Here is a 14,713-nt window from a genome sequence, read left to right as displayed (position 1 = left end):
GAGACGAAGGCTGGTGGGGCATCGTGGTCGCCGACCCCCACAGAGACGAAGAGTGGTGGAGCGACGTCCTGGCCGATCCCCACAGAGACCAATGCTGGTGGAGCGACGGCAGCGGCGTCAGACCGACCCGCTGATGGTTCTGTGGCGGCGGCGTCACATTGACCCGCCGATGGTTCTGTGGCGGCGGCGTCCGACTGACCCGCTGATGGTCATTATCCTAGGATAATGAGGAAAATGGACACAGGTGAGTGAGAATAATTACAAGCAGGTGGAGATGGGCGTGGCAGACATAACAGGAAAAGTACTGGGGAGGTGGAGAGTGACAGGGCATGAACACAGAAACTAACAGAAAACCAGAAACAAAACAAAAGTTTACACAAACACCAAAAACCATGACAGCAGCAGCTCTATTCCAAACTCCTCAACTTATCTTTAACGTGTAGACCAGCCACCCTATAGAAGAAGTTCATTTCAGCTGCCTGTATCCAGATTCTTATTATGTCTTGATTGATAAGTGTCTGTAGAAGACTGGCCAGTAAATCCAAAGTTTTCCTTTAAAGCTCTATTCTTTATTCGCCACAACAAACTACGACAATATCCTCATTACTGCCAACAAAGCCCTGGTTCTTTGATACATTTTCCAGAATTCTAACATATTCTGAAAGATAATAATATTAGTTCCAAAAAACCAACCACACACACACATTCACATTTTAAGTATTACATTATCTGTGTTTAAGTCTGTATGCCCAAATATATACAGTTGTTTATAAAAAGATTTGCCAGAGACAGCTTATCTATTCATCAGCTGATCATGTCTTTAAAACATCATGCACCGACCTCATGTCTGTCTCCTTCATTCCTTACTTGTGTTTTTCTCCTCCAAGTCATATAGTCAAGCAAGTATTATTAATTAGCTTTGAATAAATTACACATCTTGCTAATGCACTTTTTCAATATAACCAATATTTTAAAATAAACCCTTTGGTATTACGTGGCTGTTTCTACACTTCCAGCTAACATTAGTCCAACCTGTCTCCTTCTCCTGTCTGTCCTGATTCTTTCTCTCCATCCTCTCAGCTGTTATATTGTAAATACTGATCAGTAAGTTGTAACTTGTTATTTATTAGTAATTAGTAGCTTTAGCTAACCTGAACATTTCAAGGCCTCCTCCTCTTTATGATCAGACAGAACTTCCTGCTGTCTTTCAACTACTTTGAAAAGTTTTCTTTCATGCCTACATCTTTATCTTTCTGCCTCTCCATCTTTAGCTCTCTGTCATCAGATGACAACACGACTCACACGAAAATAATCGCGCTCCCAGGCGTGCTTGAGGGGGCGCGCGCGGGAGCGCAACGTTGGACACAGAGTGGAGCGGGTCTCCTCTCTACTGTGAGATTGACAGCTGTCAGTGCTTGGGGAAGTGGGCGGGGCTTACTGTACGCTGCAGAATGAGTGCTTTCTCACATGTAGCCGCCAAAGTCATTAGATTTGTTGCTAGTCGCTTTAAAAAAATGGTAGAGGGATCTGAAAACTCGCTAAATATAGCGTTAAAATGACAAAAAGGCAGTGTGCGTTTTTTTTTTTTTGCATGAGAAATACAAAGTGTGGTGTGGGACGGCCAAATGTGGGACTTTTGGCTGTCCCGCACAGGGTGATGCGGGACAAGGGACGGGGGGCTAAATGCGGGACTGTCCTGCCTAATGCGGGACGGTTGGCAAGTATGCTCAAAATCCTTATCCTTGAGGTGTAGGTGAACAGCTGAGTCTTGTCCTGAAGAGGTCGCTCTCCGGTGTTGAACCATGCGTCTGTGGAGAGGTTGTTCAGCCTTCTCAAAGGTAAACATGGTGATCACATTAAGAAAATACTCAAAGTTTTCCTTCCACCACTCCACAAAATACCCAATCTGGGTCAGCTGTTCCCCACCCAGACCAAGCATAGGCCCACAAGCCCAAAGGCTTCCTTCATCAGGTTGACGGCCTCCATCACCACTGATGTCCTTTGGTTGCCACCACGACAGGCACCAATGATCTTCAGACCACAGCTCCTAAAAGCCGCATCTACAATAAGGGCCCTGAACATGACCCATTCGGATTCCATGTCCCCGACCACCCCCGGGACATTTGAAAAACTCTCATTTGGATTTACCATGTCTGTCCTGCAGTCTCGCCTTCCACCAGATTCAACTTACCACTGGATTCTGATTAGGGAGGTTATTCCTCCCAATCACCCTCCTCCAGATAACTCTGTCATTGGCCACATGGGCATTGAAGTCACTTAGGAGAATAACAGAATCCCCAGATGGCGCCCCTTCCAACACATTATTTAGAGATTCCAAGAAGGCCGGATAATCCGAGATGCTGTTTGGAGTGTAAGAACAAACAACTGTCAGAACCTTTCCTTCTGCAGCTTGAAACCTCAGAGAGGCGACCCTCTTATTCACCGGGGAAAACTCCAATGACAAGGTGCTCAGCCAGGGTTTTCTGAGTATCCACATACCAGATCGACACCTCTCTACCTGGGCAACTCCAGAATAGGATAGAATCCAGCCCCTCTCCAGGAGTTGAGTTCCAGAGCCCAAGCTGTGCATAGAGATGAGCCCAACTATATCTAGTTGGTATCGCTCAGCCTCACAAGCACCGGCTCCTTACTGGCACTAAAATGTAAAGGTTTATTTATTTATTCACCTAAACACTGTTTTAATAATAAAAATAATAAATAGCATGCATAGTCAGAGAAAAAATGAGACTTGTCTCAGTTATACTGTGTAATTTACATGTTCAAGTTGTGAGGATTTGGATTTTTTGTGTTTTCGGTTTTGTTTTCTTTATATTTTGTTGTGGTCTTGGTTTTTGTTTTAGTTTGGTTTTTCCAGTTTGTGTTGTTGTCAGCATTCACTCCTCCCCTGTTGTCACTCACTCGGTCTCCTGCCACGCCCACCTTCACCTGCCGGTAATTGCTACTCATTCCACCTGTTTCCACTTCTCCTAATTATTCCCAGTGTTTAAATACCCGGTCATCACTTCCACACTCTGTCGGTTCATTGTTTGTTGTTTGCTGTCTGTTGGTTGTTGTTATTCTCCGTGCCTTGGTTCTTTGATGTCCTACCCTGCCGTGCCTTTTGGTTTTTGTTTCTGTTTTCGTTGCTGCCACGTCAGCTTTTGTTTTGTTTTTCTTTATTTAATAAATTAGTTTTTTTCTTTATTATGAGTCTGCACTCAGGGTTCGTCTCCGTCACCACAGAACCTGACACAAGTGAAGTTTCTACACACTTCTATAAATGCAGCTTGTTGCTGTTATGTGCAGAACTACTCTTGTTTATTTCTTTTAAGTAATGCTTTGTATACCGTATTTTCCAGACTATAAAGCACACTTGAAAGCCTTCAATTTTCTCAAAAAACAACAGTGCGCCTTATAATCTGGAGCGCCTTATATTTGTAAGAAGTCGTAATGTTTTAGTACGACTTTGGTAAACTACATAGCCACACCGCTTACAGCAGTAAGGCTCAGTTATAGTTGTGCTTTGTAGTGTTGCGCAGGGCTCCGTGCACAGCACGGACCTGAGCGAGTGCTGTAGGTGTTTATACTTAATGCTTACATCAATGCCGTATTCTCCGAAAAGACGGCTGTTTTGTTTCGCTTAATGCGCCTTATAGTCCGGTGCGCCTTATATATGACAAAGGTTTAAAAATGGACCATTCATTGACAGTGTCTTATAATCCAGTGTGCCTTATAGTGCAGAAAAAACGGTATATATTTTTATAAGTGTCCAAGTTTTATAGTGTTGCTTAAAAAAAGTGTAATTTAAATAGTTTTGGTTGTCATTTGTGAAACTGATGCATTTGTTAAATTGTTATATCGGTGTCAGATGGGGAAAAGGTATCTCCAGATCATTTCAGATAACATTTTTCTTCATAACTAATGTCCAAAAATCTTTAACTTTTGTTGATTGAACTTGGGTCTTAGGACTCATTTACTTTTTGTCGTTGTTTGTCTTTTAGATCTCAGTGTGTTGGAGACTCCCAGTCAGGTAAGAAAATAGTTCATTGCTTCTCCTCAGTCTTTACCGTCCTGAATGTTCATTAACTGAATCAATACTAGTTTTTTTGTGTGTAGTTTCCTCTGTACTACCACACAGCTTGTTCCCTGGATGAGTGTGGAGATCAGATAACCAACATTCAACTTCCAGTGTTACCAAAGAGGTTCGTGGCTAGTAATCTACATTCACATTTCTTTTTTTAAATCTTTTTTTACAATTGTTTCTTTATCTTTATTCAAGAAAAGCAAATCAAGAAAATTTACAGTACATGAAACATTACAGACTTTCCATATATTTCAGTTGATAACTTCAGTTTATGGAAAGGTGTGGAGACTAAATAGTCTAAATATCCTCATCCTTGTTGCCTCTTGATTTTAAATATTTTTTAACCATTCATTTGATTCTAGTTTTACATACTCGGTCCATTTTGACCAGACTGTATAGAATTGTACTTTGAAGGAAAAGGTAATCTTCTTCATTATGTAAACATCATGTACAACTTCAATGTACATTCTTCAATGGTAGGTGGTTTTGAATCCAACTATCTTCTTATGATGGCTTCTTTACTTGCTGCCAGAAGCATATAAACAATTTTCGTTACATCTGTTCCAGCGTTCAACATTTATATCACCCAAGTACATAGTGACGCAGTCAAATGGGACCTTTAAATGGTAAATGGTAAATGGCTTGCACTTGTATAGTGCTTTATCTAGTCTGAGGACCCCAAAGTGCTTCACACTACAATCATTCACACATTCATACACTTTAAAGCAAATACATTCTCTACATGTCTATGAATTTGATCCCAATAGGTACAGTTTCAGACGATATGTCCATGGTGTGCTCTGTTAGTCCCACAAAGCCTCCATTGAGCATCGCCATCACCATGTCGTCTTTTCTGAATGGGTGTAACAAAACATTTCACTATATTTATCCAACAGAATTCCCACCATGAGTTAGACTCAGTAGAAGGCCTTTGTAACTGACATATAGTCTCCCAACCTTTTGCTGAAATAAGTTGATTTGTTTAAGTTTCCAATTTCTTCTCTATGTAAATGTTACCGTCTTGTTTAGACAATTGGACCCTGTTAAATAACTTTGAAACTATTTCACTACAAGATGCAGACTTAGTTAGAAATACCTGTAGAAAGCCTGAAAAATCTTGAATCCTGGTTCTTTTTAACTTTTGATTAAAGTGGTGTTTAACTTGCTGGTATCTCTAAAAGTCATCTTTCTCCAACCCAGAATCATTTTGTTGAGCCTCAAAGCTCTTAAATTCCCCCTTGTGGACAAATTAATTATAGGAAATTAAACTTTTTAAGTTGCATTACTTAAATCTGTCATCAGTTTTGTTTGATGTAAAGTCTGAGTCATGGCTGCACCATTTCACATTTTTGATATCTCATCTAATGTACAAGCTTTTATGACAATCTTCCAGGATTGCATAAGAATGTCTAACCTGGGATCCTTTAAGACCTTCATCTCATTTTGCATTTTGATGCATCTTTGTAAAGCTGTTTTAGGGGTTCCTTTAACTGTTGTCCTTTCTATTTTCTTCCTTCCTGCATCACAGTTTGGTGAAGATAAACAGACTAGTTGTCTCAACTGGGCAGCATAATACTCTTTGTAAGTCGGGGAAGCCTATTCTGTCAGGATTCTTACTATTTTCTAAGAGAGCAGCTCGGCGTCAGACAGACACGGGAGACCAGCATTACGGTAAGTGGTTTTATTCACAGTGAGAAAATCAGTGCGAAGGAGAACTGAAGCCAGGATCTGGAAGAGAGGGCGTGGGTAAGTATTTCGGTAATCTTCTGGAAGAGGGTAGGTAAGAGAACACAGAGATAATTTCTTGTTGAGAGTTTCTTACGGAGAGACGAGCAGAGTTCAGCGTGGAGGTGAGTGGATAAGGTAGATATTTCCTGTTAGCGGGGTACTCCTGTTAGCGGATTTCTGGATGGCAGAGAGTAGGTATCCTTTCACTTGTTGCAGCAGGACGGTTGGCAGACAGGCATAGGTAAGCGGTTCAGGTACTTAGCTCGTGGCGGCCTCCGGGCACAAACCAGACTGGATCCACAAGTTAAAACAGGTAATCCTGAAGGTGTACAAAAAACTGAAAAACACTTCTCAGAAAACAGTTCACAAAAATGAGACTTCTAAAGAGGTGGAGAACTTTATGACAAGGCAACCAATGCTCCAGCGCTGATCTGGTTCCCACCATGGCCTTAAGTACCAGACTTCTCCTGATGAGCTTAATCCTCTGCAGGTGTGGAAGGAGTGGAGAAGACTGCCAATCAAAGAGCCAGGACAGCCCACCAGGAAGTACAAAAACTCCAAATCACCACATATTCTTCTTTTTTTTTTTTTTTAAACTACAGAGTTTTGCGTTTATTCCTACACTGTAAATAGCCTTTCAAAGGGGCAGTATATGTGAATTTATTTTTAAAGTATATTTATTCCAAAAATGTATTTATTATTTTATCTTTTCCTAAATTTTCAAATAAGTAAAAAGCCAGGGGCCTCATGTATAAAGCGTGCGTGCACACAAAAAATGTGCTGCACCATAATTTACGCACAAGTCGGCATGTATAAAAATTAACTTTGCGTCAAAGTTACCATAAATATACGCACACATTTTCGCTGGTGTGAAAATGTGCGGCAGCTATGCAAACTTTTTCTGTGGACAATATCAAACTACAAAGCGTCAAAACTCACCTAAATACACTCAAATCTGACTCCATACAGTGGTATTGAACTAAAGGAGCATAGAATCCAGTGTTTTGTCATGGTTGTATTGTTTGATAGATTGAAACGCAAACTATAAAACCAAACCAAACTTCTCCTCAGAAAATAATGGACCACACACAAAAAACAAACCACATGAATATTAGAGGATCGGAGAAACCCCACTCGAATGTAAATAGTACATATCCTCAGTGTTTGTCACATAAAGATTTCACTGCCCATCGATCTGTGCGCCGAAGCACCGAAAATGCATATTGTGTCCTTTTGTTCGCACAGAGGAAGGAAATAAGGTGGGATCAGCCGTCCTTTACTCCAGACAGGTCAGGCTTCTTTCTTCATGCGGAGTCAGTGCTGCTAAACCTGGCCCTCCACCTGTTGCCGAAACACTCCGGCGATGTGCTGACACTTTTTTCTTGACATCCACTTTTATGTCGGACCATTTTTTCTTTATTTCAGACAGTCATCTCAATTCTGCTCCTGCTGCGTTGACAGCGTTTGTCACCTTCTGCCACTCCATTTGCTTCTTCTTATTGGTAAACCCGGAAGAATGACTTCCAAATATGATATTTTTTCTTGCCATGGTAGCTTGGACACAGGATGGAAACCTGCATTGTGTTTATACTGATTTGCATATTTTTTATTGGCGGGGACAGGGCGGTCTGCAGGGCACCAGCAGCTGCGCTTTATTTCCTGCAAATTAGGATTTATAAAGGAAAGGCCTGAACCTGAAAAATATGCTACACAAAATCTGTGAAATCATCCATTGTTGAGCATTTCTGACAGAAGATGAAGAACTGATCAAGTCTACAAACTGTACTCATTCAAATTGGTGTCTCCTAAAAAAAATGCAGGAAACTTCAAAGATGATGCCAGAATTATGCAGAACTTGCAAAAGTTACGTTTGCACAGGTCATGGTGTTCAATCATAGACGTGCTGGAGAAGTTTCAAAGCTGCACCTCAAAGGTTTTCAGGAGAGTTACAGCACCAAGTTTCATAAAGATGCTTCTAATGGGTTGTCAAATGTTTAACAGAAGCCCTGCCACTCTTTCAGTTGGGTTGAAATCATCTGAAAAACATGCAGAAAAGTTGCATTTTTACTCGCACCAAAAGTGGTGGATGTTCTGTCACTATTGTCAAGTAAATGAGATGAATGAGTTGTTTGTTCCACAAACATCTTCCTATTTGCCAGACCTTAATCAATGAGCCACTACAGAGGACAAGGACTTTTTATGCAAGCAAATGTGGAACAAAGCACCCAGAGTTCCTCAGGTCAATTTTGCAAATTACCAAATCCCACCACACAACTGGGAAAGATATCCAAGGTGCTTTTGTCATTCAGAAAAGGACATCATTTCAGACTGCAAGAGAAATCAATTTGTGTTTGGATGTTTTGTTGTTGCATAAACGGAGCAGCTCCTGCAGTTCAAAGCGTGTAACTCCACGCTCCCTGATTTTGAATTGAGAAAGCTCAATTCAGAATCAAATGGAAAACAGTTCTATTTCATCCCTTCTGACCGCCAGAGGACGGTGCTGAAAGCACTAAATGTTCCCATCGCACATGCGCCATTCGAGTAGTAATATCAACAGAGTCACACCTCTGACACATCAGATGATCTCCCAGTCAATATATACTAACGTCATCCGAGGCTCTGTTCCTCATTTCTTCTCACATGCGGTTCGTTTCATGGCATCGGCCTTGGATTAGTTTACCGTCGTTGGACGCCCGATTGCCTGTTGGCTGGAGCAGCGGTGAATCGCCCTCCTAGGGACTGCGACAGTTGACTTTCCTTGAGAGAAAAGAAAGGAGCAAAGTGAGGGTAATTCTGCGGTTTGTTGGTGTTGATAGTGTTTGCTCCTCCTCTCCCAACTCACGGTTTCTGACTTCTGCGTTAGCCTCCTTTTGTTTTGCTTTGATTGGTGACGGTAGCGGCTCCCCCCCTCTCCCAGTTTTAGCCAAATTTCTGACTGCAGTTTGTTGATCGAGCTAACTGTGTTAGTCTCTATTTGTTTATTTGTTTTGCTTAATTGGTGACGGTAGCGACTTGCACCCTCTCCCAATTTTAGCCAAATTTCTGATTGCGGTTTTGGTCAAGCTAACGGTGTTAGCCTCTTTTTGTTTATTTGTTTTCACTTTGATTGGTGGCGGTAGCGTTGCCCCCTTCCCCAATCTGAGCCGGGGTTTTTTCTGTCTGTGGTTGGGCGCAGCTCAAAAGATGGAAGGCTCCCACTGTTGTGCGAGCTGTGGGGCCGCGCTTCAGGTAGATGATGGCCATGATCTATGCCCTGCCTGCCTTGGGCATGATCATCTGGTGAAAGCCCTGTCAGACAATGCCTCCATGAACTGCAGTTACATGCCCTACGCTGTGCGGGTGGCCCGGCTGGCCCAGTTGCGTCCTGAGGGTGACACTGAGCTTCCACCTTCTGGACAGGTGGCCCCACCTAGGCGCTCCAAGCGCCATAGTGAAGCCATGAAGCCGATGTGTCACAGGTGTGACTCTGTTGGTATTACTACTCAAATGGCGCATGCGTGATGGGAGCATTCAGTGCTTTCAGCATCGCTCACCCATGCCTGACTTGGCTGCGGAGGACGATGTCCTGTCTTTGGCCGCCTCTGCCTCTCACTTTAGGGGTGAAGAGGAGGCACAGTCATCTCACGCTTCAGAGAATGGCTCACTCTCATCCTCTCAGAGTGCAGCTAGTGGGTCAGGTGACAGCTCGATGCAGGACACCATTTGTATGGCCTTAAGGCAGCTGCAACTAGACATCCCGCAGGGGGAGAAGTCAGCTCCTGGAAGTGCCTTTTTCAGGCGCGGGCGGGCCCCTTCTCCCTTTTTTTGTTCCTCCATCAGAATTCCTCTAGGGTCCCGCCAACAAGCGTGTAACTCCCTCAGGTACTCCACCTGAGGGAGTTACACGCTTGTTGGCGGGACCCTAGAGCCTTTTCATGCCTCTCCACAAATGGTCGGGTGTTTGCGGCTATGCACGAGTCTGTCGAGGCAGGCTTGGATGAAATGCCAGCGGTTGAACCGGCTGTTGCCTCACTCATTGTGTCACCAGATGAAGCCTTGCGTCGTGATGTTCGCTGCCCAAGCACCTAATGTCATGTTACAGATAACCTACTCTGTAAAGTTTACAACGCTGGGGCGCTTGCTGGGCGCATTGGCAATTCCTTGGTGCACCTAATGTTTGCCCTCTCTGCATCCCTTCAGGATGCTGGTGGTGCAACTGCAGCCATGGGCTTTAATGACGCGGCACTCCAGGCCTTTGCGTTGATGACCAGGGGGCTGGGTCGAGTAATGTCCTTTCTAGTTCAGGCCTGTTGACAGGTCTGGCTGGCACAGTCTACATTGACTGAAGCATATTGTAGGACCCTCCGCAGTGTTCCTGTGGTGCCAGGGGAGCTGTTCGGTTCGGCCGCCCTGGAGGCGCTCGAACGGACTGTTCAGGCACAGCAGGCCAGACAGCAACTTTCAGGCCTGTCGGCTGGCCTCAGCGCCCGGCCACCGCCTCAGGGTTGTGATCAATCTGGTGATTTTCATCCTCGTGCTGTACATCGGAGATCTGGCAGGGACGATCAGTCCACCACCCAGCTAGGCAGGCCCAGGCCTCAGTCTCTGCCCATCGCTCCCCAATCAATCAATCAATCAATCAATCAATCAATCAATCAATCAACTTTATTTATATAGCACATTTCAAGAACCACAGGGGTAGCCAAAGTGCTGTACAATAGAAAGATAAAAACAGCAAAAAGGAAATAGATAAAACAAATAACCAGATAAAAAGATAAATAGATAAAAAGAGACATACACATACGGGTTCACAGCAGGTATGTTTTAGGTGCCAAGAAAGACAAAAATCACAGTGTGTTAAAAGCCAAAGAATAAAAGTGTGTTTTTAAAAGAGATTAAAAAAACAGGAAGAGAGGAGGCCTGTCTGACACTCAGGGGTAAATTGTTCCAGAGCTTGGGAGCAGAAACAGCAAACGCTCTGTCGCCTCTGAGTTTCAACCTAGTTGTGGGGACTGTCAGCAGTGACTGATCAGCTGATCTTAGGGATCGGGGTGGGCAGTAAGGCTGAAGCAGCTCAGATAGAGCCCCAGGGCCTCTAGAGGCCGTGGGGAAAGAAAGTGACACCACCAGGCCGACCGTCGGATATTTTTCTCATCAGCAGCTCAGCTACTAGGCTGCTCATGCTGTGGATCCATGGGTGGTTGCCACTCTAACCTATGGCTACAGGCTACAGTTCTGACGGCGGGTCAAGGTGACTGTAATCGCCGACCCGGTGAAAGCCCTAGCACTGGACCAGGAGCTTTCCGCCCTCCTGGCTAAGGGTGCAATCGAGGCAGTGGATCCTCTGCGGCAACCCAGAGACTAATATTCAACTTACTTCCTCGTTCCGAAGAGGACAGACGGCGTTCGCCCCATTTTGGATCCGAGGGGACTTAATCAGTATCTGAAAGTGCTGCCCTTTCACGTGCTTACAACATCAGAGGTTCTGCAGGCTGTTGCAAGGGGAGAGTGGTTTACATCAATAGACCTCACAGATGCGTATTTTCATGTGTCTATTGCTGCAGAACAAAGCCGCTTCCTCAGGTTCGCCTATCGGGGTCGCCATTGGCAGTTTTGGGGGCTCCCGTTCGGACTGTCTCTTTCACCGAGAGTTTTCACTCGGTTCAAGAAAGCAGCCCTCTCCCCTCTTCAGGCCTGCGGAGTGAAGGTCCTTCCATACCTTGACGATTGGCTTCTTTGCGCCCCTTCTTGGGCATGTGTCTCTTGGGATACATGTCGCCTGCTTGCTCATGTGTCCCAGTTTGGCCTCAGGGTCAACTTGGAGAAAAGCTGCCTGGTTCCATCTCAGACAACCACTTTTCTTGGGTGACTCTGAATTCACCTTCCATGAGGGCTCGCCTGTCTGTTTGAAGGGTGAACGACATACTCCAGCTGGCCAGTCGATTCAGGCTGGGCAGACGCCTTCCTTACATTGCCTTCCTGCAGCTGCTAGGCAAGCTGATGTCGGCCACTCAGGTTGTGCCCTTGGGGCTGCTCTCACTGCGCCCTTTACAGATGTGGCTCAACAGCTTCCGCTTGGACCCCAGGCTTACACAGGCATCGCAGGCTCATGGTGACATGGTCATGTCTTCGTGCCCTGACTCCATGGAGAGACGGGGCTTATTTGTCCAAAGGTGTCCCCACAGGGATGGTAGTGTGTCGCAGAGAGGTGGTCACAACAGATGCCAGCTCTGTGGGATGGGGCGCTGTGTGGCAATGCAGAGCAGTTCGGGACCGCTGGTGTTGCAGGGATCGCACCAAACACATACATGTGCTGGAGCTGAGCGCTGTACATTTGGCCCTGAGGCACTTTCTGCCCCGCCTGGAGGGCAGACATGTCCTAATTCAGTCAGACAACACATCTGTTGTCTATCACATCAAACATCAAGGAGGCAGCAGGTCAGCACAGCTTCTGAAGGTGTCCAGAGATCTCCTGGACTGGGCCTCTCCACGCCTGCCTACCCTGCGGGCGGTGTATCTGCCAGGGCAGCACAACCAGGTAACAGACTCTCTTTCCCACAAGGCACCTTCTCCGGGGGAGTGGTCACTTCACAGCGACGTAGAGCACATGATCTGGGACCTCTTTGGTCAAGCAGAGGTACATCTGTTCGCCACAGAGGGGTCAACTCATTGTCCCCTATGGTATTCCCTTACGGGGGCATCGGGCGCTCTAGGCCAGGATGCACTGGCTCATCCTTGGCCAAGGGTCCTTCTGTACGCTTTTCCGCCCCTTCCTCTGATTTGGCCTACCCTTCAGAGAGTCTTCAGGGAGGACCACAGGTTGTTGCTGGTGGCCCTGTACTGGCCAGCTCGGCCATGGTTCTCACTACTACAAAGCCTGTGTCACAGCAGCCCCTGGTGTCTTCCGGTCAGGAGGGACCTGCTGTCTTTGTTGGGGGGGTGATTTGGCACCCCAATCCTCAACGTCTCCAGCTGTGGTTGTGGCTACTGGGCGGTTTGGGCGGCAGCTGACTGGGTGTTCGGATCCCGTCAGATGCACCATTTTGTGTGTCAGAGCACCCTCTACTCGCCAGCAATATGAAAACAGGTGGCGCCTGTTTTCTCAGTGGTGTTCTGCCCGCAATGATGATCCAGTATCCTGCCAGGTACCAATTGTTCTGGAATTTCTCCAGTCCCTTCTTGAGAAGGGCCGCTCTCCTTCTACGCTTAAGGTATATATAGCAGCAATATCATCTACTCAAGCTGGCTTTGATGGCTTTACGGTGGGGAGCCATAATCTAGCTTTTTGTTTTCTGCGTGGTGCTCGCAGGTTGTGCCCGCCGGCGGTTCCACAGGCACCAGTTTGGGATCTGCCGTTGGTTCTCGAAGCTCTGTGCCATCCTCCATTTGAGCCTTTGGTGCAGGCGGACCTCAAGTGGCTCTCGTGTAAGGCAGCATTTTTGTTGGCTATTGTCTCAGCCAAGAGGGTTAGCGAGCTACATCCTCTTTCTGTCTGTCCTTCATGTCTCAGATGGGTTCCGGATGGTTTCGGTGTTACCTTGTGGCCCAACACTGCATTTATGCCGAAGTTGTTATCTCACTCTCATTGTAACCAGCCACTTAGATTCGCAAGGTTTCGGCCTACATCAGAAGTGGCCGGGGATAGGTCCGAATTATTGTCCCCAGTGAGGGCGCTGGAGGCATACATTGCAGCCACTGCAGGTATACGATGCTCAGACCAGCGGTTCTTGTGCTATGGAGGGCCATGGCTAGGTTGTCCTCTTTCCAAGCAGCGCATCTCCCACTAGATTGTGGATGTCATCTGCCACGCCTACAGTGCCAGACGCTGCTCCCTGTCGGTCGGCGTGAAGGCAGACTCTACCCAGAGCGTCTCTGCTTCCTGGGCAGCTATGAGATGGTTCCGCTGGACACCATATGTGCTGCTGCAACATGGGTTTCTCCAAGCACATTCACCAGATTTTACAGGGTTTATGTGGCCACCCCTGGTTCTTCTGCAAGGGTCCTCAGCGTCTCCTCAGTGAGTTTGGGCTCAGGATTCCTTGTGACATCGCTGGTATTAGTCATTCAGTGCTTTCAGCACCGCCCTCTGGCGGTCATCTGGGATTCATAGAACCGTAGTTACATACGTAACTTTTGTTTTCAACTACAGAGTAGAATTCCAGTTACTTCGTTTGTTAGGGTTCCAAGCCCGCGGAAGCAAGCGGGCGGTCAATGCAAGGCATGGCCGTTCGCCTGCTCCCAGCGGAGCAGGGAACCCTATTGTTTTTGTACCGATTTTTCATTCTTCTCTATTATTTTTATTCTTCTCCGCTAAAACGCGTTGCCCAAAAAAACGAGAAACTCATGGACAAAAGCCAACCAGGCAGTCTGATAGAAAAACGCTACCGCTACTCAGATAAAAAAAAATCATGAAGTCCCATACCTAGGGGGCGCTATAACACAGGACAACGCGTTTTTGCCAATAAACCGTAAGTCCTACACTCAAAATTTTGATGGCACCTGAAACTATGGATCATTCTGCATCTTTTTTACATTGGCCACGCCCACTTCTGCCCAACTACATTTTTTGCTATTGCGCGATAAAGGCAAAACCTACTTTCGAGTACTTCTACCACATTAAAAGCTGGATCAACGTGAAACTTGGTACATAACATCTGTAGGCCGATCTGTTAAAGGGATGATCAAAAAGTTTAAAAAATTTTAAATTTTGTGCGAGTAACGCATAACCAAAAACTTCAGTGCTAGCTAGCACAACGGTTAACTATGAATTTCTCCGCCATACTTTAAGATTATGGAAAATGCATTTAGATCCCAATAGTGAATGAGATGTTGCCTCTTTGTATTAAATTTTATGCGGTTTTACCGATAGGGGGCGCTATTATTTCATAAAATTTATATCTGAATAACCGCTTGATAGATTTA

The 14,713-nt window shown here is 45.6% G+C and overlaps 1 protein-coding gene across 1 annotated transcript in view; it reads left to right on the top strand.

The window, feature by feature from the left end:
- The window catches only part of tesmin (testis expressed metallothionein like protein), a 44,637-nt gene that overhangs the window by 5,641 nt on the left and 24,283 nt on the right, over positions 1-14,713 (top strand). Inside the window, exons 5-6 of the mRNA XM_025002659.2 lie at positions 4,002-4,030; positions 4,117-4,202. Of these exons, the coding sequence (XP_024858427.2) occupies positions 4,002-4,030; positions 4,117-4,202 (115 nt within the window). The remainder of the gene's footprint in view (positions 1-4,001; positions 4,031-4,116; positions 4,203-14,713) is intronic.

The sequence above is a fragment of the Kryptolebias marmoratus genome, linkage group LG11 (genome assembly GCF_001649575.2).
Source record: "Kryptolebias marmoratus isolate JLee-2015 linkage group LG11, ASM164957v2, whole genome shotgun sequence".
Taxonomy (NCBI): domain Eukaryota; kingdom Metazoa; phylum Chordata; class Actinopteri; order Cyprinodontiformes; family Rivulidae; genus Kryptolebias; species Kryptolebias marmoratus.
This window is presented reverse-complemented; position numbering and strand designations above follow the sequence as displayed.